The sequence below is a fragment of the Agelaius phoeniceus genome, chromosome 4 (assembly GCF_051311805.1).
Source record: "Agelaius phoeniceus isolate bAgePho1 chromosome 4, bAgePho1.hap1, whole genome shotgun sequence".
In the NCBI taxonomy this organism is placed as follows: Eukaryota; Metazoa; Chordata; class Aves; order Passeriformes; family Icteridae; genus Agelaius; species Agelaius phoeniceus.
This window is the reverse complement of record NC_135268.1, coordinates 25,720,372-25,745,392: the sequence shown is the minus strand read 5'-3', so window position 1 is coordinate 25,745,392 and position 25,021 is coordinate 25,720,372. Positions and strand designations below refer to the sequence as shown.

The 25,021-nt window shown below is 42.9% G+C and overlaps 1 protein-coding gene across 1 annotated transcript; it reads left to right on the top strand.

Moving 5' to 3' along the window:
• Positions 1-1,366: 1,366 nt before the first annotated feature.
• Positions 1,367-17,139, top strand: TMPRSS11E (transmembrane serine protease 11E). The gene is made up of 10 exons (XM_077176591.1): positions 1,367-1,481; positions 9,374-9,493; positions 10,703-10,818; positions 11,244-11,311; positions 11,764-11,927; positions 12,909-12,947; positions 14,030-14,210; positions 14,432-14,697; positions 15,569-15,711; positions 16,116-17,139. Coding segments are annotated over exons 1-10 (1,260 nt in total). The 5' UTR covers positions 1,367-1,480; the 3' UTR covers positions 16,278-17,139.
• The last annotated feature ends 7,882 nt before the right edge of the window (positions 17,140-25,021 follow it).

The window sequence follows — 25,021 nt, the reverse complement described above, 5'->3', positions numbered from 1 at the left end:
CATGGGGTGCCTGGAATTAATGTCTTTGCATCACCTATGCTCAGGTCAGGTAATCATGTGACACTTGATACTTTACCCTGGAAATTGTCACCCTCTAGCTAGGCTTCTGACTGCATTTTGCTTGCACATCTGGCCTGACTCAGGTGTTCCTATATGGGATGGCAATGCAGCTTCCAGTTAAAGAATTGAGAAGCAATTACATTAAATGTGTCATTAACAACTGTATTCATCATGTTTTGTAACAGATTATGCTGAGACATTGAATCCAAATTATGAGAGGCTGAGGCTTATCTTTAGTTTATGCTTCACTCAAAGGAAGCTGGCATTCTCCAAAAGCAGTCTTCCTGTTACTTGCCTATGGACTTGATGTAAGTGGAAGGAAGAGCTCCAGCCATGTAAGGTGTATTTGCATCAGCATGTTACTAAGCTGGTGATCCCTGAGCTGCAGAGGGGTCAAATGGAGGTCACTAAGGTGGAGGAAAAGAGTCCCTAGAGGTTAGAAAGTTTATTGCAGTAGAGCAAAGAAAATGTGTGCCATTTGTATCTTGTTGTGAGGTCTGTCTTCTTTATTGTCCTTCTGAAACAAATCTGTGTGTCAGGCTATGTGGTCACATACATCTTCTAGTAAGTTTAGTGATACTGAGAAAATTTAAAACTTCTTAAAACTTTAAAACTTAAAGCATTTCTGAACCTTCAGAAATGCTACTTTAAGTTAGAGTTTGAGCTTGTGGTGATTGTTTGCCAGATAACTTGCTGTCACTAGCAAAAGTAGAAATTCTTATTTACAACCTGAAAATATTTATATCATAATGTTTATGACACAGCAGAATTTTTCAGGATAGAATTGTATGTGTAGCTAGGTGACCACAATTAAAATTATAATCTAAGGAGTTAAAGAAGAATGAAAAAATTGAATTTAGCTGCTGTTATGAGGGCAGATTCTTTTCTGGCCAAATGTCCAATTTCAAGGAAGTTCAAGGTAGTTAAGAGGCACATACCTTTGATTCTGCATCAGTTTGTCAGTTCCATACCTGACCTAGGGCTGAACGTTGTCTCTTGAACATGCAAATTTTCTGCATTGATCCTTCCCACAATTTCTGATTTGTTCTTAATTATACCAAAGAAGGAAATAAGCTCTGCGTCCTTGCAAAATTTTCATGGCTCTTCTGATTTGGGGTGTTGCAGGGTGTAGCTAATGCTCTGAAAAGGCTTCAGGATTCCTGGATGAAAGGTGTGATGAAAGAAGTGTATTGTTATTGTTTTAGGGGAGGAATCATGCTACTGGGTAAGCCTCTGTCACTGAGACTTGCTGGACTTGTTTGTTCTGACTTGCCTATGACTCCTTTCTTTCTTAATTCAGGAGATAAAGCCTCAAGTCTATGCTGAGATGCTGCACAGTGTGTTGTGGTGCTCAGGACAGTGGAGAGAGCTCTTCCCAGAGAGAAGACTTCTTTCTGACTCTTAGTGGTACACAGAGGTGAGTGCCATGAGCTTCTGGCTTGCTTCTTGGTATTTTAGGCAGCACGGCTACATTGTGTGTAGATTTATAGGGCAGTTAGAGCTTTGACTGAGGGTGTGGGGAGAGTGGCACTAGTGCTGAGCTTGCTTCTGTTTTGATCTGCCTTTCATGCATCAGTAATTCTTCTGATATTTCAGCCTTTCTCCTCACCCAAAATGCATGTTTTCTGAGAATTCTCCAGCTCATCTACAGCACAGTATGGCAAATCAAGGTGGCCTATGTGGAGGGCAGGTGAGAGTCATCTCACAGTGCGCTGACTTACCTACCATTTGTGCTAGCACAGTTAGAATGTGTTGTAGACACAACTGCTGGATGAGAGGATGAGTGGAGGACAGTTGGTAAAAGTAGCTTCTTGTGCTTTTGATTGTTTTAATGGGCTTTGGTGTGCAGCCAGTGAAGTGTTACTCTGTGCAGAATCAGCTTGGAAACACACCAAATCTGGCACCTGACCATTTCACCCACCCTGCGTTGGAACGAAAATCAAACTGAAAACCCAGAGAGACTGTACCTGCTTGTGTGGTATCTTGTTTTTGGAGTAGATTTCAAGAAATGAAAGAAGAACAAAAGGAGGCAGGCAGAGCTATTTTTGAGGGCTGGAAAGCAGAGGTCTACTGCTATCATCTGCGACTGCCAAACTAACAGAGCAAGATATTTGTCTATGTTGTTTATGACCAACCCTCCTGGAAGGGGAAATCTGAGAGGTAAAAATGTTAAAGTTACAGAAATTTATCCTAAACTGATTGCAGTTGGTGGCCATGCACTTAACATTTTCTTTACACTGAGATGATCTCTCAGTATTCATGCAAATTTAAGTCTTTATGTAGTGAGTAGTCCTCCTACTTCTGCTAAAACTTGTTTCAGAACATGAGAGTCTCAAGAGGTTGGCTGTGGTAGTCAGCTGTAGAAAGACAGATAAGTGATAAAGGATATTTCAGTCCTTGGCATTACAGTTACATCCTACAGACTGTTGTAGTGGTATAGGAGGCTACCTCTATCCCAACAAATAAAGAGTTCAAAACTTCCAAACAGTTGTGTGCAAAGTGGATGAGAGAGTAAGGAATAGCAAACCTTTCATGCTGATTGCAGAGGTGATCGGATAACCAGGGAAGCCTGTATGAGCAGCATTTTGGCATCATGGATATAGTTGATGGGAAGCTCTCAGTTAAGACATCCCAAAGACTGAATCCTACCCTTAAATCTTGAAGCAAATGACAGGAGCTGTGTTTGGAGCAGTTGTCTTTACCCAGCTGAAGTGTGCTCTGGGGAAGCAGCAAGACCTTGGTAAAATTGGATGGTTAAGGGGAGGAGCTCAATTAGTAAGTGGCAAATACATTACTGATGCCTTATCTGACTGCAGAGGGGTGGCATGCAGCACCTACTGTTTTTGTGGGCTGTTCAAGGGTGTGGGGAGATCAAGCTGATTTAGTATGACGCATAGAAAAACGCACACTTCATTTCCCTCAGCAGATACCTTCAATGTTTGGAAGTCTTTCATTGTATCAGAATGCTTTAGGAGATATCAAACATTGAGCAATTGAGGCTGGTAGGTAACTGACCTCATCCAAACAAGGGTCTGGCAGTACTTAGGCAGGCACCAGCTTCTTCTGCTTCAGTTCTCAAAGCAGCTGAGGTTGTTGTCCCATTCTTTTAGAAGTGCGTGTCCTGAGTATGCCACAAGAGCACAGGAGAAGCGCAAGGTTCGTGTGGTTGCTTGTGGTAAAGGTGGGAGTGAAATTAGCAAGTCTTGCTTTGTGGCCCTGTGCTTTTTCTGTAGGCCTCCTAGAGTAAGCCAGATGTATCCCATTTGCTGCCATTCCCAACCACCCTGCCAAGGTGGAAACTTCCAGGGACCTAGTCTGGATTTTTAAATCATGCTCACCAGGCCAGCAGATTAGTCTGTTCAGTTGTCTTGTGAAAAGTCGTATTTCTAGGAAGAATGATTGTAGGCATGTACCTGAATCTATCAGCTGGGAAAACTGGTCGTGACTATAAAAGTGGAGAGACCCTCCCCATCAGATGTGCCACCCAAACTCTGCCACTGGCTCTTCTGAGAATACTGGATTATCAGGGGTATAAAAAAAACCAACAAAAAAAATGAAGGAAGACCGCAGTAGATCACATAGAAGAGGTTGCATGTTTTTTTCTCTGTGGAACGTGGCAAAACACTTTCAGTAAAGAGCTGGTACAAGAAAACATGGTTTGAATTAATCTAAGAGCAAATCTAGTTGGGGATGCTATGAAGTTTTAGCTTAAGAAGTCAAAAAATACCAAGGGCAGATCTGTAAAGCAGAACAGGGTGGCTGTTCCCTGCTTATCCAGAAATTCGGTGACTGAGGCCACATGATAAAGTTACTCTTTCTTTTCTTGTCTGAACAGATGCATTCTGATCAGTTTGCTGGTATTGCTCTTGCTGAAGCTTTTGATGACACACAGTAAGGTGTGTTATCAATCAGAAAAGATGGATAATCTCAATATAGTGAATCAAAGCCTGTCAGGCAGAGGTGGGAGCTGAACTTGCATCACTTGCATTGTGAATGAATATAGTAACCTTTTAGGAAGTTTGGTACAGGTTTAGAGGAAAACCAGCTTGTCACCTGTGTATTGTGCTTGTCTTTCACTTTTGGGTAAATGTTCCAAATTCAAAGGTAAAGAATTCATCTGGGGTTGATCAGAAGTCCAACCTGAAATCCTATGTGCTTTCTCATTGGTTTCACAAGGAAGACCAATTTTAGCTCTGTAAAATTTTGGTATAACTCTTCTTCATAATATGTCAATAACTATTAATGTTACTTTTATTTCTTACTGTATTTCGCTTATTAAAATATCTTGTATTGTGGTTTGATTTAATATATCTCTTTCTAAACACAACTTTAGTGCATTTTAAATACTTAATTATATTAAAATATATTTATTTTCAAAATAATTCATTTGGAGTTTTTTTTCAGTACAGAATAACTTTTTAGGGATCACAGTCTTTGTCTCAGAGCCAAGGTGTGTAAGCTAGGAGATTTAATAATTTGCTCTTCCCAACCTGAATTAGCTGTGCTATGAACTTGAGAGATGCTGCTGTCTTCAGGGATTATCTTGGGCCCCCTGGGAATGACGCATATTTTAAATGAGAACACGGATTGCTGGAGGAGGTTTAATGTTCGCGATAGTATTGCCAAGATAAGCAGGTCTGTACTGAACTAAAGGATCTTGGGTTTGAAACTTCTCACTAATTCACTGCAGACTGAAAGCTGCCAGATATAGACCTCAAAGATGTATTTTTAAGAGCCGAAAGGACTTGGCCTTTGAGAGCTCCCAGTGGTGTCTGGGTCTGATCTCTGCTCCTGTGGAATTTGAGTTATCTCATTCATGCTAGAGGGTGAATGCTGAATTCCTGTCCGCCCTGTTAAGAGTTAATTTGTAGCTTAGTGGAGTTTGGGCAGTAAAAAAAGTCAAAGCCTGTGATATAAGGAAACAAGAAATGTGAGGCTGTGTGAAACACCAGACTCTAGAAGGCATCACACAGACAGCTGTGGTATTTGGGGTCTTCTGAGGAGAACGCAGATCTGTTAAGCAATGTCTCTTTGCTACAGGAAGAAGGAAAGGATGTATCCATGGTGGGAGGCCTTCCTCAGCACTGCAGAGGATCAGTGTTTCTCTGGCCATTGAGTGTTGCTGGGTGCAGCAGAATTTGCTTGGTTACTAGAGTGCAGAGAAGACCTCTAATTCCTAAACAGGGGGATCCACCTGCCGCTAAATTATATAACTATGGAGCAGGATGTCCCAAGCACAGGAATCCCTGTCAAGGTGGTTATTCTGGTAGTCCTGCCCTCTGTGGCACCAAAGCAAAAAAGGCTAGGGGAGTGAAGAGCTGTTTGGAGGTGTTATGTGTATGCATAATGAAAGTATTGAGTGGATATAACCTGAACTGTCTCACAGTAACCATCCTAGCCTCTGTCTCAGCAAAGCTAGGCATGCCTAGTTGTGAGATAAAATAGAAAGAAAACCAAACAGCAAAACATGGGGGCTACTGAGCTGGGTCCTGCACACAGACATTACAGTTGAAGGATACTGGTAACTGTACACTGTGGGAATTGATGAGTCTTGCTGCTTTCATTGCAAAAGTATTTTGGTTTTTTTCCTATTCTGTTACTTAGCAAGATGGAAGACAAAACCATCCTGCTAAAGGGAGGAAACTGTTTTGGTCTTGAAGAGATATTTCCACTTTAATTTGTATATCCAATATACAAATTAATTACCTGTATGTGGATATAGGTTGACACCTCGTGGGTGTTTGTGGCTGCTTGAAAAGCTCAACAGGGCCCAGCAATGTGCACTCACAGCCCAGAAAGCCAACTGTGAGCTAGGCTGCATCAAAAGAACTGGCCAGCAGTTTGAGGGGAGGTCATTCTACTCTGCTCTTGCAGAGTACTGGAGTACGCATGCAGCTCTGAATAAGCTGAACATAGGAAGGACACAGACCTTTTGGAGCAAGGCCAGAGAAGGGTTGTGAAGATCATCAGAGGACTGGAACAGCTCTCCTGTGAAGAGAGACTTGAGAGAATTGTGGCTGTTCAGCCTGGAGAAGAGGACACTCCTGGAAGATACTGTGAAGAAATTCTTCACTGTGAAGCTGGTGGGGCACTTGAACAGGTTTCCCAGAAAAGTTGTGGATGCCCCATCCCTGGCTGGAAGTGTTCATGGCCACACTGGATGGGGCTCTGAGCAGCCTCGTCAAGTGCAAAGTGTTCCTGCCCTTGGCAGGGTGCTGGAACTAGATGATTTTGAGTCCATTCCAACACAAACCATTCTATGATATGAATGCTTTAAAGCTTTTTCTTAAAAAACAAGTTAAGTGAAATCAGTATCAGAAGTGGTGTAGGGTTCTATTCCTTATCTCCCATGTTTACATTTCCCTCAGCACTACAGCACTTCCTAAGGTTTCTGTTTCCCTTTGCAAGTCTGTGTGACTTGTGGAGAACAAGCAGTTCTGAAATATTGGAGGAGAAAGGGATCTGTGCTGCCAGTGTTTGTGGCTGTAGCTGGTATTTGCACAAAAAGGAAATAGAGACAGATGGCTGGAAGGACAGTGCTGCCTGTGAGAGCATGAGTCTCACAGGCAAGGAGATGCTCAGTTTTTTTAATCTTAAATTTTGCAGCTTTGGCATAAAGCCATGTTTTGAGGAAATCTGTCTGGATACAGTTCACAAAATGCAGCGGTTACAATCCAAGAGCACAGTTGCCTCAATGTCTGCAGAGTCAGCCATACACTGCCAGGGCTGTGCTGTGTGTTCTATGTGCCAAGAGCAGTGGAGGGGTGGTGCTCCTATTGCCATTCAAGTGGAAGCCCTTGGAGTGGGGACAGCTGCAGGACAGGGAACCAGTCTGATTGAGATGGATGGGAGGGGCTCAGGCTGGAAGCACAAGCTCTCCAGTGAGGAGGGCAAAGTGAAATGCAAAAGCTGCCTCTTTCAAGCATGAGATGTGGCTACTGAGGAGTGCCAGAGGCATGTTGCCATAGTGGGCTATTCTGATTAGCCAAGAGGCTTGCCCTCAAGAGTAATAATTGACTGCCCATGAGGTATATTGCAATTCCCTGGGACTGGGAAATGCTGTGAGATGGGTATGGGAGTGTTCCGTGGAAGGCTGCAGCAGATTGAAGAAACTGAGGCAGAACAGTTCCACTGGTTTTAGGTTTTTATCTGAATCTCTTTTTCTGCTGAACTCTCAGAGCTGATGGACAGTATATACAGTGCAGGTCTAGACAGTGAGAAGTCAAAGCCTCAGTGAAGCCAGGTGAGTTCTGGTGGGTGTTATTTATGTGCTTATTGCAACTTGTAGTTTGCAAAGGAGTAATCTTGGCCAGCCTGGGTTTTCCAACTCCTGTCAACTGCCCTACAGCCTTGACATCAGGAAACTGAGCCAGTCTGGTGGGAGAAAACTTGGGCTGTGCATTGCAAGAGCAGAACTTGCCCCAGTAAAGTAGGAGCAACAGAAGGAGAGGTACTGTCTTTCTCCATGCCATGTGACTCTGAAGCAGAAGACTTGATCTTGGTCACCTGTCCTGTATATTATGGTAACACTAAGCTGCTGCTTGTGACTACCTGCTGTTGTGATGCTGACAGAAGCTTCTCTATTTTAACATTTTCTTTCCAGTATGCCACCTCTTTGAATGGGTAAAAAATTTGCCCATTTGGCTAGTGCTCTCACTAGCCAAAACCAAGATGTTATATGAGGAGATTAAACTTTAAGTTTCTCCCAACTTCCCTGTCTCTTGCTGAATACACCCTTGCTGCCTGCAGATCTCTCATCTCCTTCCTCTGTAGTGCTATCTGGGGAGTCTGGGGGGTGTTGTTTTTTTTTTCTTTTTCTTTCCTATTTGTTTTTCTTGCCATTTCTTCCTTGTGGCTTTACTTGGTTTTCTTCCCATCAGAGCAGAGGGTATAATACCATCCCCCTCTCTCACCACTTCACTGCCTTTTGCTGTCTTGGATTTGTGCAGCAGACCCTCATCTTTACTGCTCATCTGCCCACTCAGCACATTTCCTGAGATGGAGCCCCTGCTGTTAACCTGCTCTGCTTTCACTGTGATTTCTTCTTTTCCACCTTGTCATCAGAAAACCTGCAAACACTTATTTTCTCTGCCTTTTTTCCTCTTCCTGCCTGCATCTTCTCAGATTTTGCTCAGAGATGCTGTGTCACAGACCTGAGAAGGGGAAAACAGTGTTTAGTATGTCTGGTTCTCAGCAATACCAGCATGGATCAGGGGATGTAAAGCAGCATGGTGAGTAGCCAGCCAGTCTTCCTCCTGAGGGCTGGCTGCTGCCATTTGTCTCTCCAGGATATCTGAGAGATTATCTCAGGTGTTTTTCTGATACCATGTACTAATGTAGACCATGTTGCAGGGACTCAATATGTGGCATGACGATTAGCACATGGTGTGCTGTGGAATTATTTGGGATCTTTAATAATTGTGCATAAGGTTTTGCATCATCCTACAATAAAGCTACTGAGGACATGCACAAAAATGCATTTTTCCTAATGTTCTGTTGCTTAATGCTGCACTGGAGGACATAAGTGTAGGAAAAAGTCTTCTGTGCCTCTGTCCATGTGTGAGTCAAGTTCTCTACCATTTTACAGGTCTGCTCTTGGCTTTCAGAGTTACTACTGGATATTGTTGCCATGTCATGTTTACACACAAGTACCTCTTTCTCTATAGATTGTCTGGCAGGAGACAGGATGTGGTTGCTCTCAACATATGTGTGGCTTTGGAGCAGTAAGCCCCAAACCCTGTAGGGACTCAACAATTGTAACTACTCACTAAATATAACCAAAGCTATGTATTATGTGGCATCTCTGGTTGCCTAGAGTATCCTTGGGGCAGAGGTTATTTCATCAGTCATGAATTATTACATTTATGTTCAGTTTGAGTACCTGTGTGGGCAGTTGGCTGCACCTGAAATCTGTGTAGTATTTCTTGAAGTCAAATTGTCTCTAATAGCATTTCCTGCACAACTTTTTCTCGGTGTGTATGTGAGGCAACAGAGGCAAAGTTAGACAGGAAACTCTGACTAAATATAAAGGAAAAGCTTTTGCCATGAGGATGGGCAGTGACTGGACCAGAGATCTTGAGAAGACTCAGTTACCTTTCTCCTTGGAGATACTAAAAACTTGACTGGACTAGGTCTGGAGCAACCGACTTTAATTTGTCAGGCCCTCGGAGTCCAGAGGTCCTTCCCAACCTACCTCATTCTGTAGGGTTTTTCAGCTGAGCTAAGCTGTGCCAGATATGATTAGATTCTGGATGAACTATTGTCTTTGTACTGGAGTTGAATTTCTCCATATTGCTTTCTTCAATGCAGGCAGTGATCCAGATGGACAGAGCAGTAAGGCGCTTGGAGCCATGGAAGATCGCAGTCATTGTTGTGTCAGTGATAGTAGCCTTAGCTCTCATCATTGGCTTGATTACATTTCTTTTGTGCCATGGTAAGTGCCCTGCTACTTTGTTGTGACAAGCTTTCAGGAATCTGTTGTGTTTCACTTGCTACTGTGGTCCTGCCTGATGATTTAGGCATGCAATTTTCCTCTGGTATAAATCTCACATGAGAACTTTCAAAATGCTATTTGAGAGCTAGATTGATCTAAAGACCTGTAAGAATACTTGAAATGTGCTTTACTTGAAGCAGGGATTTCAGTTTTAACACTCCTTTTGTTTCTTGCCCTGGTTTTTCCACTGGTATCCAGTGTCTCCACTGACTGACCAAAGGATTAGAGTCTTTTGTATAAACCAGAGGAGTGTCTAGTACTCAGGCTATGCATAGTAAGCTTAATCTTGAATGGGGTTTTTGCAGAAACTCAACCTGGCCCCTTCAGCTGGGAATATTCCAGAAAGAGACAGGGCAGAGCTTTAGGCTTTTCAGACCTCAGAACTCAGTTCTGGTTGCCAAGAGCCCAGTTTCAGTAGGAGATCATAGAATCATTAAAATTGGAAAAGATCTTTAAGATCACCAAGTTCAACCATCTTGGCTTATGACTTGAAGACAATTAATTCCATTCCCAGTCGCTTGCCTCATGAATTAAGTTGAGTCATTCCATTCCCAGTCTCTGAGGTAGCAGTGTGAGATTTTTGAAATGCTTTTCTGCATTCCATGAATGGAATGAATCATGTGGCCATCTCAGCTCACCAAGAGCCAATGAGGCTGTGGCTTACACTAGGACACCAGAAGGAGCAGTGGCAGAGCTACAGCTCAGCTTTGCTTTTTGCCAGCTCTGTGTTGCAGGACCCCTCTCTGCCATACACTCAAGAGACCAATTTTTAAATTAACCCAACCACTGAACAGATGTATACAGCTCTGCCCCACATGCCTCTCAGAGGGGCAGGAATAGGACAGAGTGCAGCTGGGGAGGAGTGAATGTGACTGAGTCAGAAGAGCTCCTTTGTCTTGTGCTATGTTCACCTTAGGCCAACAAGAAGATGGACCCCAGGGCAATGTTGTAGTGGGTGTAATTTGGAGCTCCTTGGGATGGTCCATGGACCAACAGGATGGTCCAGAACCCCCTTTTACCAAAGTGCTGCTAAAGCTGTAATTTCACAGGCCAGAAACCCTTGCTTGTGCCGTGTCCTGTGAGATATTGTGCATCTTTGAATTGTACTAAAGATGATCAGCTACCTTTCCTTCTTTTTCTCCACTGTAGATCAAGACAGATATTATAATGCATCTTTCCTAATCACCAATGTCGACTATAATCCTCAGTATGAAAGGCAAACTACAGAGGAGTTCAGGAACATCAGTGAACATATCGAAACCATGGTAAACTAAAAGCTTCTCTGCTTATACCTGACCTATGCTGAAGAGTTCTGCAAATGTGTAATTGAAAATAGAGTCAGAGGTGATCATGCCTCATCCCTACATGGCTGGCCTTACCTTACACACCTTGCTGCTGTGGGTTAAAGATGCATAGCTGACTTTGCACATGCAGATGGTAAGCACAGGTGTCTGCTCCACAAGCCCTGTGGTGGAACTGGCAGGCACAGAGCAGAATGGATAGTGAAATCAGCCAACTCAGTGTTTATTTTGGATTTGCATTCCCTGATGGAAATTTAGTGGTAGCTTTGCTGTAGAGGTGATCTGAAGGCATTTTCATGTGTTTCAGAGGCTCATGAGAAACACATGTTATCTTGTAAAAGCATGTACTCATTGCAGGTGTATTTTAACACACTCTTTTCTTTTAACAGATATCTCAAGTATTCAGAGGGTCCTTTCTAAGTAAAAGATACATCAGGTCCCACGTGGTCAGTCTAAAGTAAGTAATGTAAAGGCCAGGAATAAGCAGAGATGCGCTAAATAAATTTTCTTCCTACCTGTTGACCATATGGAGCATTCCTGGTTGCTTGGGTTACACTAGTAGGGTGACTTGTCTGGTTGTTGCTGTCCTCTAGTGTTCATAACACTGAGGACTCAGTTACCCTTAGAGGTCAGCAAAGAAGAGAAGTTTGGCTTTATACTTCTGCAGATTGAATACCGTTTCCCTAACTGTTCCCAGAAAATTCCCTCTGATCACTGTCATAGCAAGAAACTTTTGCTCCCTGCTGACATGTCATCATTTTCCTTTACTTGAGCACAGACACACTATTTGTTCTGGACATCTGTGCAGACCAGACCTGTTCTCATATAAAGAAGGCAGGCAGTACAAAGCAGAACCAGGAGCATTAGTAGGCAAAGAGAACTACACCATTTGTTTTTGTTGGTTTGTAGCCCAGATCCTGTTGGAGTGCTTGCATCTGTTGTTCTGGTATTTAAATTTCCCTCTGCTGACAGTGAAGCAACGACCCGGGGTCAAGTCAACCGTGTGTTACTCAGAAGGCTGAAAGCAACCTCGACTTTCCTGAATGTTGACCAGTCTACCATTAAACTCACAGGCAAGTGCCTTAGGTTTGTGTTTTCAGCTTGGAATTTCTTCCTCACATTTTGCTGTTCTCAGCATAATGAATTTCACCTTAGTGTGCAAATATGGGCTATTCTTGTTTTCTTTTTTTGCCTTCTCAAAATTGTCTGTTAGGCTGACAGCATGGGAAGTTGGAAAACAGAACATGGAAAGAACTAAAACATATTGGTGCTGATTTATCAGTGTGAGCTCTTCTCCATGCATCAGAGACTTTCCCTGTGTGACCTGGTTGCGTTGAATGAGATAGTCTCCCTCAATTCATCAAAAAAGGTCCAACTTTGTGACCATGGGTTCACAAACACTTTAAGACATACAGTAAATTGAATAAGAACCTTTATAACCAGGCACTGAAATGCAGAGTCCTCAAGCTATTAAAATTGCAGGGCTGAGGTAGTTCCCTTCTCTATCCTCTGCCATTTCCTTTGTCATTTGACAGATTTCTGTAGCAAGTGTCTGTAACAAGATCCTGAGGATCAGTGGGCAGTAATCCTTTCCCATGAATCTGTTGTGGATTGCTGTCTGACTCTGACAGAGGGTTTTTTTTGTAGGAAAGAAATTAGAAATGTTGCAGTTTACCTTCAGACAATCCCAGCACTGAGGACTTGTGAAGACTCATCTGACCACCTTGCCACACTAAACCTGAACAAAGGCCTGTAGGCATTTGCTGGTGGCTGTGCACATTGTATATGTAGATGTAACTTGGACCCACTTGCAGTCATCTGCTGCTTTTGTTAGATCTGAACTAAGGCAAGAAATGTGCATCCTGTGGCCTTTCTGTGAGGAACAGAGGCTTAACTAAATTTCTCCAACACAGCAAATTACTACTTCTTGTACTGTCACTCCAGGCAGCAATGCAAGCCATTTAATTTTTGTATCCTGGGTACAGGGAGGGAGGCTGGGCTGGATCACATAGCATATGTGATAAACTTACTGTGGTCTTTGCTTTTCATTCCAGAGTTGAACAAGGAAAAGGGAGATAACCTTTTAAACAACTGTAAGTACAAATACTTTATAGTAAAGGTCCAGAGACATAGTGGACATAGTGCTGGAGGACCTGTGCTTACAAAATCCTTATACTTTCTTGATACAAGTTAAAAATAAAATTTGTTGCAGATATTAGAACAGTAGACAGTGCATGAGCAAGGGGAGACTTCAGCTCATTTCCTTGCAGTCTTGCTGGCTCTATACATTTGTAGAATCAAGCATTCTGGCTTGGTGGTGGGAAGCACTTGCTTTAATGTTGATTTTTGGAAGTAGGGGCATGTAGTGAGCTGCTGTTAGCAAGTTTGCAGAAGGACTACAGTTTTGCTGTGGGCCATGATTCTTGCTGGAATCCTTCAAAGAACATTTTTTCCCTCCATCCCCCTCCTCCCTGAAGAAAGGTTTGGCAATAGATGTCTGTCAGATTTGACCTAAACTTTAAGGAAAGAGCAGAGGGTGGGAGAGGCAGAAGAGCTGTCCACACTCAGAGCAAGGCAGTGGCATGGCCTTGGAGAGTGGTAAGTTCTCAGTCCTCCTGTTGTGCTTCCCCTTGAGGTCTTAGAGCTCCTCTGGAAACTGGGAGACAGTGTAAGTACCTCCCAGGGCTCTCCATCAGTCCACTGCATGCTCTTGAAGACTTTGCATGTTAGCTTTGCCTCTTCAAATCGCCTACGAGAATTAACTGGTTTGAATCTAACTTTTTTCAGCTGGGTAATACCTGATTGTTGGCACAGTGGCTGTAAGTCAATTGTTGTGAAGAGGACACTATTTTTTTGTTGCTGCTGCCAAGGCTAATCTGTAGGTGACCTGAAAAACTCCCTTTTTTTCAGTGTCTCAGATACACAGCCTTCAGGTCCCATGGGAATTCATATGGGCTCGTGTGTCTGAAAACTGGCTTAATGAAAAAGTACTGACTCCTCTACCAAACGTCTTTGTTTACCCTGCATGTATCCTGAGACACTTGTGACCATGGCACTTGGCTTCCCTGCTTTAGTGAAGGCTGTCTCTTGCTGGAGACTCCTGCCCTGTTACACCTGTGCCTGCAGCCTTGAGGGCCTTCAATCAGCTAAAGCAGAGCTGCCTTTTCTCTGACAGGCTGTGGATTACGAAGACAGGCATTCTCCTTCACAGGAGTGGAAAGAATAACTGGTGGGCAGCGTGCACGGGAGGGAGAATGGCCATGGCAGGCGAGCATTCAGCTCGATGGGACCCATCGCTGTGGGGCATCAATCATCAGTAACACCTGGCTGGTGACTGCTGCCCACTGCTTTAGAGGGTAAGTCATCAGCACCTCTCTGATCCTACAGGCCTTAGGACTATTGGGTGCTCTGACCTTTTGTGACCCTCTAATATCTTTATCTGCTGAAAGATAATGAAGTTTTACTCTTCCCCTTTGGCAAACCTGGTCACATTGCTTTTTGATGCTTAAATGGAGACCTAAGCTCCCTTAGGTATGTTGTTTTGTGTGGCTCTGGCATAACCTCAAACATCTCACAGAGTAAGAGATCCTCGGAGGTGGACTGCCAGCTTTGGAATTCTGCTGAGACCTCCAAAACAGAAAAAATTAGTCCGGAAAATTATTGTTCACGAGAGATACAGTGACGTTCTCTTTGATCATGAATATGACGTGGCTGTTGTGGAACTTGCCTCTCCTATTGAGTTCACAAGTGATGTGCACAGTGTCTGCCTTCCTGAAGCATCTCACGTTTTCCCAGACAACGCTTCCTGTTTTGTCACTGGCTGGGGAGCTTTGGAGAATGATGGTGAGTGTCTCTTGCCTCCCTGTGCCCTGTCACACATGTGTCTGAGAAGACTGATGTTAGTTTTATGTTTTTTTTTTTTTATTTTGAGTTCCTTAGACTTGGTGTTTAATGGGTGCGTGTCCTAGTGAGATACCTTTGGACTTAGTTGACTGCTTTTTTTTCTGGCTTGGTCAGTGGATCAGAAATGGGGGGAAGATCCTGAAGGTTAGTCTTACAGGATTTAAGAGCAGCTTTTCTTAGTTACTGTACACACAGCACTGGTTGAATACATTTGGTTCTCCAGCCCCTCTGGGTTTAGCTCTGACACGGTTCTTTTGCTATTCAGATTTTTTGCAGATGCACCATGACAATTTTCATCAGTTTTTCTCTCTTTGGTCATAAGTGAGGCCTCATCCAGTGATTTGAGTAAGCTTCTTTCAAATTAGTCTGTGTTGTTGAGGTTAGAGAGGATGGGACTATAAATCTGCTTGTGAGAGTCACTGACTTATATAGGTTGTGTTTCATGGGAGACCCTTGGGATGTGTAGAGATTGCCCAAAGCTATGCTGCAGTTAACCAAATGGGTCTTTTCAATGATAGCAAGGACATGCCATGTAGCCTACAGCTGAATGCAGCACTGAAATATGTACAAAATTCCATTTGTCCATTATGCTAAAGAGCATCTGGTGATGATTAAAGATGGATAGGAGTTATGTTTGGGAACAAGCAAAGGACTTTGGCAGTGGAAGGTATTAACTTTCTTAATCCTGAGACATTTTCTGGGTAGCTCCCTTAATTGCCTGTGATGGCAGGAAAAATTGGCTACTCCTAATCATTGAGTTTTTTATTTTGCTTACCTTGTCTGCAAATTCTAATGCCACTTCTCCTTCTAGGCAACGGTGTTAATCAGCTTCGACAAGCAGAAGTGAGAATTATAAGTACTGCAGTTTGTAATAGGAGACAAGTGTACGGCGGAGCGATAACAGCTGGAATGTTGTGTGCTGGATACTTGGATGGGCAGGTGGATGCTTGCCAGGTAAGTCTCTTTATTTGTATTAGCAAAAAGGAAATAGGTGGGGTGGAAGGTGATGTTTTCTAGAAATAAAATGTACTTTGGGCAATCTTAAGTTTGTGAGTTTCAATATCTTGATAGATACAAATTAAGAGCTTCAAGGGTCATGCACTTCAGTTTGCATGAGTTTTTTGGAGCTGCACTTCAGTTTGCATGAAGTTTATATACAATGCACAAGTGAGAGAATGCAGATGTGAGGGTGTGAATGAGACATAGGCTGTGAGCCTCTGTCTTGTCAGTAAACTGTGTGAAACTTGAATTATAGCTGAGGTCTACAGAAAAATACCTGCCAATTGTAACAGAAGAATTTGAGAATTTGAGTTCATGGCTGTTTACTTTTTTTCTGTCTGTTGACATTTTCTCCTTAGGGTGACTCTGGTGGGCCACTGGTGCATGTGAATTCCAGAGGAATCTGGTATCTTGTGGGAATAGTGAGCTGGGGAGATGAATGTGGCAAGCCAAATAAACCAGGAGTATACACACGAGTGACTTACTATCGAAACTGGATCCACTCCAAAACGGGCATCTGAAACCTGGAGCAGGTTAAGTTCTGTGGGCTGTGTACAGCTATTCCTCTGACACATCCTGCTCTGTGGTCACCCTCTAAGCAGCTGCTGGCTTAGCTTGTGGTCATGTATAAAGTACCTGTATGCTTGGAGCAGTCTGGGACTTGAAATTGATTTGGCCTACAGCCAGACAGGAATGGACTTGATCCATGTGACATTTGTTTGTTCAGGAAGTAGTCTGTCAGAGGGACAACTGCCTTCATCTGTATGCAATATATTGACCCTTTTTTCTACATGGCCACATGTCTTGGCCCCAGCTTTTATACCCAGGCAAAGTGTTTGAGCCAAACAATCATCTACCAGCATCCAAGACAAGCTATAACTGAAACCTGGCCCATCCATTTGCTGTGTGCTCACAAGGTCCTATCTATCCATAGAAAAGCTACAATCCAGGTCCTGACTCCAAGGCTGCTGTACTTCTGAATTCTTGAGCTTTCTCCTGCATCATTCCAGGAACTGAAATATAATGAAGAAAGGAAGATGGCTTAGAGAAGTCCTGGTTCATAATATCACACTGGACTGTTAATTAAGTGAATAGAGAACTTTTCCTTGCCTGAGAAAGAAATTAGTGGAAAACACCAGCTTGTGTCCACCTTCTTTGAACAAGTGAATGTATGCCTGTTCATAGTTTCATATCAACAGCCTCTGCCACAGCATTTGCCAGGGGAGTGATTGCTGGACTTAAGACCAGAAACCACCTTATGTTCATACCAGTTTGTTGTCGTAGCACAATATTTGGCTGAATTAATTTCCAGTTTTAACTTTCCAGACTGTATTTTTCTGAATAAAAGTCCTTTGCCTTTTGTGCAGGATGGATGATTGAAAATATCTTAGCATGACCTTGGTCAAAAAAACTTCTCAAACTTCTTATTCTTGTAAATGCTGTTCTCAAGTCTTTATAGTTTTATATGTGCATTTTTAGCTATATCCTATTAAAAAAAAAAAAAAGCTTTTGCATTACAATGGAAATATCCCTGTCCTTCAGAGCAGGACAGAACTGACAGACCCAGAAATCTTATGTACAGAGCTCTCTCTTCTCACAGGAAGTAAGAATTGCCTGTGTTGCATTGCCAGACTGTAGCTGACTCATTTGATCTCAGCCATGCAAACCTCATATTCTCTCTGGCTTCATGTTTTTAGGTGCCCATGTTTCTGTCAGCCTGGGCAGAAACATATCTACCTTCTGTCAGGTAGATATCCAATGCTTCCTACAACCCAGCAGCAGAACACACCTATTCTTGGTGGGGATGCTCTCCTTGGTGTGTCTGCAAGCTTTTCAACTTCATCTGGATCCTGATCTTAACAACAGCAAGTGCTGTGGACTTAATTGCTGGATAATGAGCCACTGAACTGCTCTTTTCTCCCTCTGTGGTCAGAAGGGAAAGGACTCGGGAGAGGAGATACTGGCCACACTGCCAAGATTCAGAGCTGGTCCAGCATGCCAAGCAAGCAAGAACCTTCTGCCAGGCTAGAAAAGGCAAAAAGCAGGCTTTCAGTATGCTCTTAGTTAGAAGGGCCAGGGAAAACAGGCCCTCAGTGGTTATAGTCTTGGGATCAGAGTGTCATTCAAGTTGAGCACAGTCAGCTGGTAAAGTCAATGGCAGCTCAGGGATCCCCTCTGGAGTGTGCAGCTTGCTGCCAGTGCTGCCCAAATAGAGCAGTGATCCCTCCAGAGCAGTGATAACAGAAGTATTTTGATTACATGTCCTGTGATCTGTTTGTCAATCCAGAGAACAGTTTCTCTAGAGCCTCATTGGAGGTACTGGAATAGTTGGAAGCCCACAGAAGGTCTGCAGCTGTTGTGTGTTCTATGCTTGTGTATACCTGGCACTTGATTTTTTTTTTTCCCTCCAGGAACTTTTCTTGTGGAATGTTGTGAGCTTTAGAAACAAACTTGATCGTTTAATTTCTGCATAGGGAATAAACACAGTCAGACTGGTTCCATAGGTCTGAGCCCAACAAATTTCATTTCAGCCTCTTCAGCTGAACTCATCTTTGACATATATTGCTTGTTAGAGGAAGCTTAAAACTGATATATGACAAATATAGATTAAATTTTTTTCTTGGTTGTAGCACTTGTCTTGCCAGAATGGTGAATGAAATTTTATACTTGTCTTCATAAATATCATTACAAAATACTATGGATTTTCAGTTTTCAAACCACTTTAGGCTTGGGTTTTCAAAGGACATAATGGTTTCTCCATCTGCTGGATTTCATTGTAACTTGCACACATCACATTTTTAGGATTGCAAATACCAACTTTCTCACTGATTCCCCAAAATAGATAAGTAGATGTCCAAAAAAATTCATTTTGCATCTGTGAACTTTCCAGTTTGCTTCTTTTGGGTACTATATCAGAAAGCCTTAAGCATTTAGCTCAGTCTCAAAGGCTGCAGTAAATCTCATTCTCCAAAGTGGTGCAAATAAAACTTAAACATGCAACTTGTCATTTGCTTAAGGAACTGCCATTTTTGAAGGTCTATTTGTAGAGATACAGTACCTAATCTCCCTTATTGCTGAGTGCCAGCACAGTGCAGCCAGGAGGAGTGGGGATGAAGAGAATCTGGCATCTATTGGTGTATGTTTTGGAAGCTTTTATTTTGGACTACCTTGTGGAGATTCTCCTCATAGCATCTGGAAACTTCGGTTCCAGTTTCTTCTGGAAGCGATGTAGTTCCCATTCTCTGAGGCCTCTTGGTGATGCAAAGCAGTACAAATGGTGACAATCAAGAAGAGCATTTGAAAGAACAGACTTCATCCAAGGGAATATTGATGTGGTTGGACATGATAGGCATGGATCCCTTACTTGTGGCAAAACTGCACTGGTGTCAACCTTGCCTGGCTTTTCATGGGGGAAATTAAGGAAACTGAAGCCAAAACTTTTTATTTGGTTTAGATGGTTAGCAGACTTGCATTTCTTTGAAGCTGCATTTTCACCAATGTGTGAAGCTACAAGCTGCAGTTTCCCTCATCCATTTTTTTAGAGGAATTAACATCTTCACTTAAGGCAGAATGGGATATATCTAACTATACAATCATGCATGACACATAGGAATGTAATTTATATGTAAATTTAATAAAATCTGTTAAATTTGCCTTCTGTTTCATGTACTTACTAATTTCCTGCATCACAGCACCTGTAAGTTGGAGACTCCTCTGTTTCAGAATGCTACACTGATTCTATACCATGGATTTATGTGCTGGCTTTTGTCCCTCCAGGAACTTTTCTTGTGGAATGTTGTGGCTTTTATGTTCTCTTAATAATCTGTTTTTTTGCTTGTTAGAAGCTGTTAGATGAGCAAAATGTCATCCAGACTAGGACAGAACTTACCCACCTGGCCAGTGGTTACCCAAATTTATGTGCAGGTAAACAGGTCCTGTGTCATCCACTAGAGGGTGAATCGTATTGTACAAGAGCCTTATGACTGTGGCACCTGGTGGTGCTCTGCTTCAAGCCACTAGAGAGGAGCTGGAGGACAAGGCACTGTGTTCCTGCTGCCTTGAAGATGCAGAGATGCTACACAGTTTGTTTGCAAAATCTGGGGAGGCTGCAGCTGCTTGAAGCTGGAGGCTTTAAGCCCAGGTATCTGCAGCACCGTGTGAGTTTCAGGCTTCTTCCATCAGAAAGGTTGGTGTCCCTCTCTCCCCTCAAAGTGTGTTAAATACAGTAGGCTGTGGCTGTGAAAGCAAGGGCTGAGCAGGTTTTGTCTGCTTATCTGCAGCAACAAAGCCAGAGCTTTGTCCTGTGGAAGAGTAGGCTGGGAAGGCACATGGTCAGGTATTTTTGGCATTGTGGGTCAGTTTTCTGAGCTTGTCAGCCTTCTTGCAAACAAGATAGCAGAGCAGCAGTAATTTTGAGAGCTTGGTAGGATAAAGATAGCAGGGTTTGCAGTGGCATGCTTTGGTCTCCCATATTGACTTCTTGTAGATTGAACACACTGATCAGATTTCTTCTTGTCCATTTCTTGTCATAATGGGAAACTTGGTACAAATTGTACTGTGTTCTGAGCTGGAAGGGAACTACATGCTGGAGTTCATCAATCCCAGTCTATAATACCTAACAGCCAGCCAGATGAACTTGGAATTTGAGGTTATTTAAGAGTATAAAAAGGAGTTTTAAAGCAACAGCTTTATTGCAGTATTATAGGACATGCCATGTTGGCTATAGATAGGAAGGTGGCCATTTGTTTGAAAGAAGAGTAGCCCTTTTGTTACATTTTACTGGGTCCAGTGCAAGAAAAGGAGTGTTAGAGCCAGACTTCTTAAAGGACATAATTTTAACAAACATTTTTTTATGGCTTAGAAAACAGCTCTGTGCTTATTTTCTGACGGAGCCTGTGTTGTGTACGTAACACACACAGCATTTATGAGCATTGAGTTATGTTGGCAACTGTGCCATGACCCAAAGATATGCTCAGCTGGTGTGGTTGTATTTGGCTATGTGGGTGGAGTTTCTGTCAAAGGGTTTGAAGTGAAGAACTGAAGAGAAGAGTAATTCTTATGATCTTTGTATGCATGGCTAAACAGCATCCTTCTATAAAACAAAGCTGTCAGTATTTCAGATTGCTGAATGTCTGATCTATTACTGCTGCAAAGAAAACTTTTCAAAACTCAAGTGGTTAGAAGACTTCAGAAACAAATAGAACAAATGGCAGTTAATCTGCTTTATCTTTATTTCTAATGGAACCCTTTCTTAAATCACACTTCCTTTGAAGAACATTTTGTTTGCCATTCATTGTTTGTGGCTTTTTCCCGGATGCAAAAATATTGTTTCAATTAAGAAAGAGAAAAGGCTTTGAGGAACTTGTCACCCAAAAAATGCAACTCTTTCTTTTATATAAGCATGCATAGGTCTGAGAAATACATGGCATATCTCCAATTCACTTGATTAGCTAATGAATTCCTTCCTCCCTGCAGTAAACCAGAGTTGTGCTTGCTATGTGATGTTTGTCCCTTCTGTGCCTGTGCTTTCCACCTTCCAGTTGTGCCACCTGGCTGTCCCTTACTTTAGGACATCAGCCTGGCATTCAGATCCTGTTTTAACCACAGATTGTTATTTGCAAATCAATACAAACAAGCAGCAATTGTCACACATCTCTGACCTTCACCAGGCTCTTGGGATCACCTGCAGCCTTTGGAGCTGTGACTCAGACAGTCTGGCACTGCTCTCCAGGCCAGCAGATGACCTGCATACCAAAGGGGGCTGCTGATAGCAACATTCCTTCTCCGGTGGACAGACCAGATGGAGGGACTGTGCTAGCAAATGATGTCTCCTACACTAGAGCATGATGAAAATGCAAGAAAAAACTTATTTACTGTGAGAGCACTTGAACTTTGAATCAGATTGTCAGGAGAAGTCATGGAGTCTCCATCCTTGGAGATGCTCAAAACAAAATTGGACAGGATCCTCAGCACCCTCATCCAGCTATGCTTGTTTTGAGTAGAGATTTTGGGCTAGATGATCTCCAGAGTTCCCTTTCTGCCTCAGCTCCTCTGTGATTCTGTTCTCTCCAAGTGCCTTAGCAGCTTCAGGGAAAGGCACATGGCCGTGACTAAGGGGTGAACTGACTCTCCCCCTCAGCTGTGTCTGTGACAGCCAAGTGCTCTGGTAGCCAGCCTAGAGAAGCCTGACACCAGGTCCTTTTCATGCTTGACCCTTAGATGCCATAACAGTGCTGTTGTCCCAAACTTGCCTGGCACTGTTGCCTTTGAATAATCAATGGAAACACCAGGGCATGGAAGGGAAAACAATCCATTCTGTGCCATCTAAGTAGGAAGCAAGTTACCTGAGAGAGAGCTCAGACAGAAGGTCTCACAGGGAGGCAGCAAACCAAGTGGGACCTTCATTTGGTACTCTGCATGTTTCTATCAGAGGGACTGACCTCCTGAGCTGTGGCTGAAAGTACAGCTAGAGTCAAAACAGCTGCAGCATGGAGGTCTCAGACATTATTTTCATTATGTCAAATTTAGTCTATGAAGCCTTGAAGGCTAATGCAGTGTATGATAAATCAGGTGCCCACTGACAAGAACACCATGTAGGGTCTTGTATGCTGCTGCAGAGTAAACTGGAACAGGTAATATCTGTGGCAGAAAGCATCTCAGACTCTGTTTGGCTTCTACCAGGTAACTTAGCTGCTAACAAATAGTGTGAGATCAAATTCAAGCTATGTATTTTCTGGGGATGTAGAGATGTAGGAAAAGCCTTGTTTTGTGTGTGCTGCCATCCGCAAAGCTCTGTCAAAGTGCTCCCAGTAAGTCCCTCTAGCACTTCAGATGTGTGAAACAATGCTGCTCTTCCTTTCTTCAATTGGAGCTGTGTCTATAAAAGATTTATTTGTACTTTAAAGTGCTCTGTTTCTTTATAGGCTTAGCAAGTCGTGTGAAGACCTCCTGTCTCCTTGGAGATGCTGTGTGCCTTAACAGGGAGAGAAGGATTCATGCCCTGGATGTAGAGAGAGGCTTGTTAGCCTGACAGAAGAAAATGCAGGCTGCCCTGTTTCACTGCAGCAAGCAACAGCTCTCTCTGAGCAGCTGCAGAGGGCAGGCACACGTGTGCCACCTTTTTGCCTCAAACAGGGTGATGGGCTTTGAATTTGTTTTTAATGACTCTGGCACTGGGGGACTTCTGTTGTTGAAGGGCGTTGCTGGTATTCTGGGCTGGCCTCCCTGGCTGCAACTCAGACGGGTGTAGCAGTTTCTGTTACCGGGGCCTGGAAAGAGGGACTGTTTGGAAAGCAGCCAGGGCAGGATCTAGCATACTTCAGAGCTGGAGGCCATTGCTGCAGCATCCCAGAGTCTCCCCGTGTTCAGTATCTCAAAGCCGTATGGACATGTAAAAAAATCTTGCCCCAAGTGACTTTTCAAGGTTCAAGATAAAGGCCCTGGCTTCTCTCTCAGCCCTCACATTGGCTCTGGAGAATAAGTCTATTTTTTAATGGATTTTCTGCTTTTGTTTTTCTTTTTCTGCTTATCAGTTATCAACTGCATCAGTTATTAAAAGCCATGGCTGCAATTTCATGTAGCATAGGAAAGCATAGGATAATAAACTGGTGACCTTTTTTGGTCAAAAGAGTAAAGTTGTGTAGCATGTCCACAGCTGAAATGAAACACAGATAATTTAGAGCTTCTGCTGATTTTTGTTGGCCAAATGCAAGATATTTTTGTGTTTTTCAGGAGGGGGAGGCCTGAAGCCATAACTGAGCTGTCCAGGTGTGCTGATGAAAAAAGGAGTGAGCTAGTCCAAGGGAAGGATTTCCTCGCAGTGTACCAGTTTGGTCTTGTCAGATGCTCACAGAGAATCACAGAGTAATTTAGACTAGGAGGGATGTACAGAGGTCATCTTGTCGAACCCCCTGCTCAGAGCAGCTCTAATTAATTCAGGTTGTTTAACAATCAGGCTGTTCAACAGAGCTTCTGTCAGTTCTGTTAAACATCACTGACAGTAGCACTCACTTCTCAGTTTAAAGGTAATGATTGATTGCTGTCTTTGGCCTGAAATTCACGGCCTGGCTTGAGGAACTGGTAGACAGTTATGCAAAGCATCTTTGCTTGTAAATTCCGGAGATGTAATTGCTGCAGGACTGGCCAGTGGTCTTCTCTAAAGGTGTTCTTTGTCTCTGGAGCCCGTGAGGCTGTGTGAGTGTGCAAACACAAACCCAGGTAGTCTGTCATTACCCTGCTTAGGCAAGCAGTCTGTCTGACCGGCTGGGCTGACTTTGCAGGGTTAAATGGAGAGAATGGTCATTACATCTTTTTACACTTTCATTCACAAAATCCTGTGCACCCACATTCTTGGATTTCCACCCCCTGCCTTGATAGCTAGTTTCCGTACTGCTTCCCTAGTATTAACCAAAAAAAGGTTACTAATTGCCTGGCTTACTGAATGACACCCTAATACCAAGCACTTTGCAACTTGATAATTTATTGTGAGGAAAATTATTTGTTAATTATTGTCTTTTCTTGGTCTGTCTGTACCATTGTTCCTGGGGCACAGGTATGTGTAAATTGATTTTGCATCATCTGAAAGAAGCAAGTATTTCCTTATTTCACACTGTTTTGCAGGACAGCTCATTTTAATGTGTAATTAATTTGCAAATAAAGGCAACCTACTTAAAGTTTTATTAGGCAGGTTGCAAAATATTCTTGATTGTAAGAAAATGAAATAATTTTTTAGGAATATCTTTGTTACTCATACTATAGAGTAGCAATAGGATTAGTCTGTCCTAGTGTGATCTGAAAGCTACCAGAAGTTCATTCATCTGTTGTCCAGTTCCTTTTCTCTGGCACTTCTTCCAGAGAACCTTTACAATTCTAATGAATGTTTTTCATCCTTGTTTCAGGGCTCAAGATTTCAGGTAAATGATGTCTCAAAATTTAGCAGTTTGCTAAAACCTACTTCTCCTGTATACATTTTTTACCTGATCCAGGTGGTCAGAGTTTGCCACTGAACTTCTGCACACATCAGGGAGAATTCTCTGCATCTCACAGGGTAAGCACTTCAAGGGCCACTTTTTCCCAGCATAAAAAAGAAAAAAGAAAAGACAAAAACAACAAACAAACAAATGGGAAAAAAAAAGTGGAAAAAGACCCCAACAAGGAATTCTAAGGTATTTTCTTGACTCATGTTTGAAGGAGGAATCAATCAATCTCCATCACTCCATCAAGTGCTTGAGTTCCTGTGGGGATGTGTGTGTTTCTGGGTGGAGCA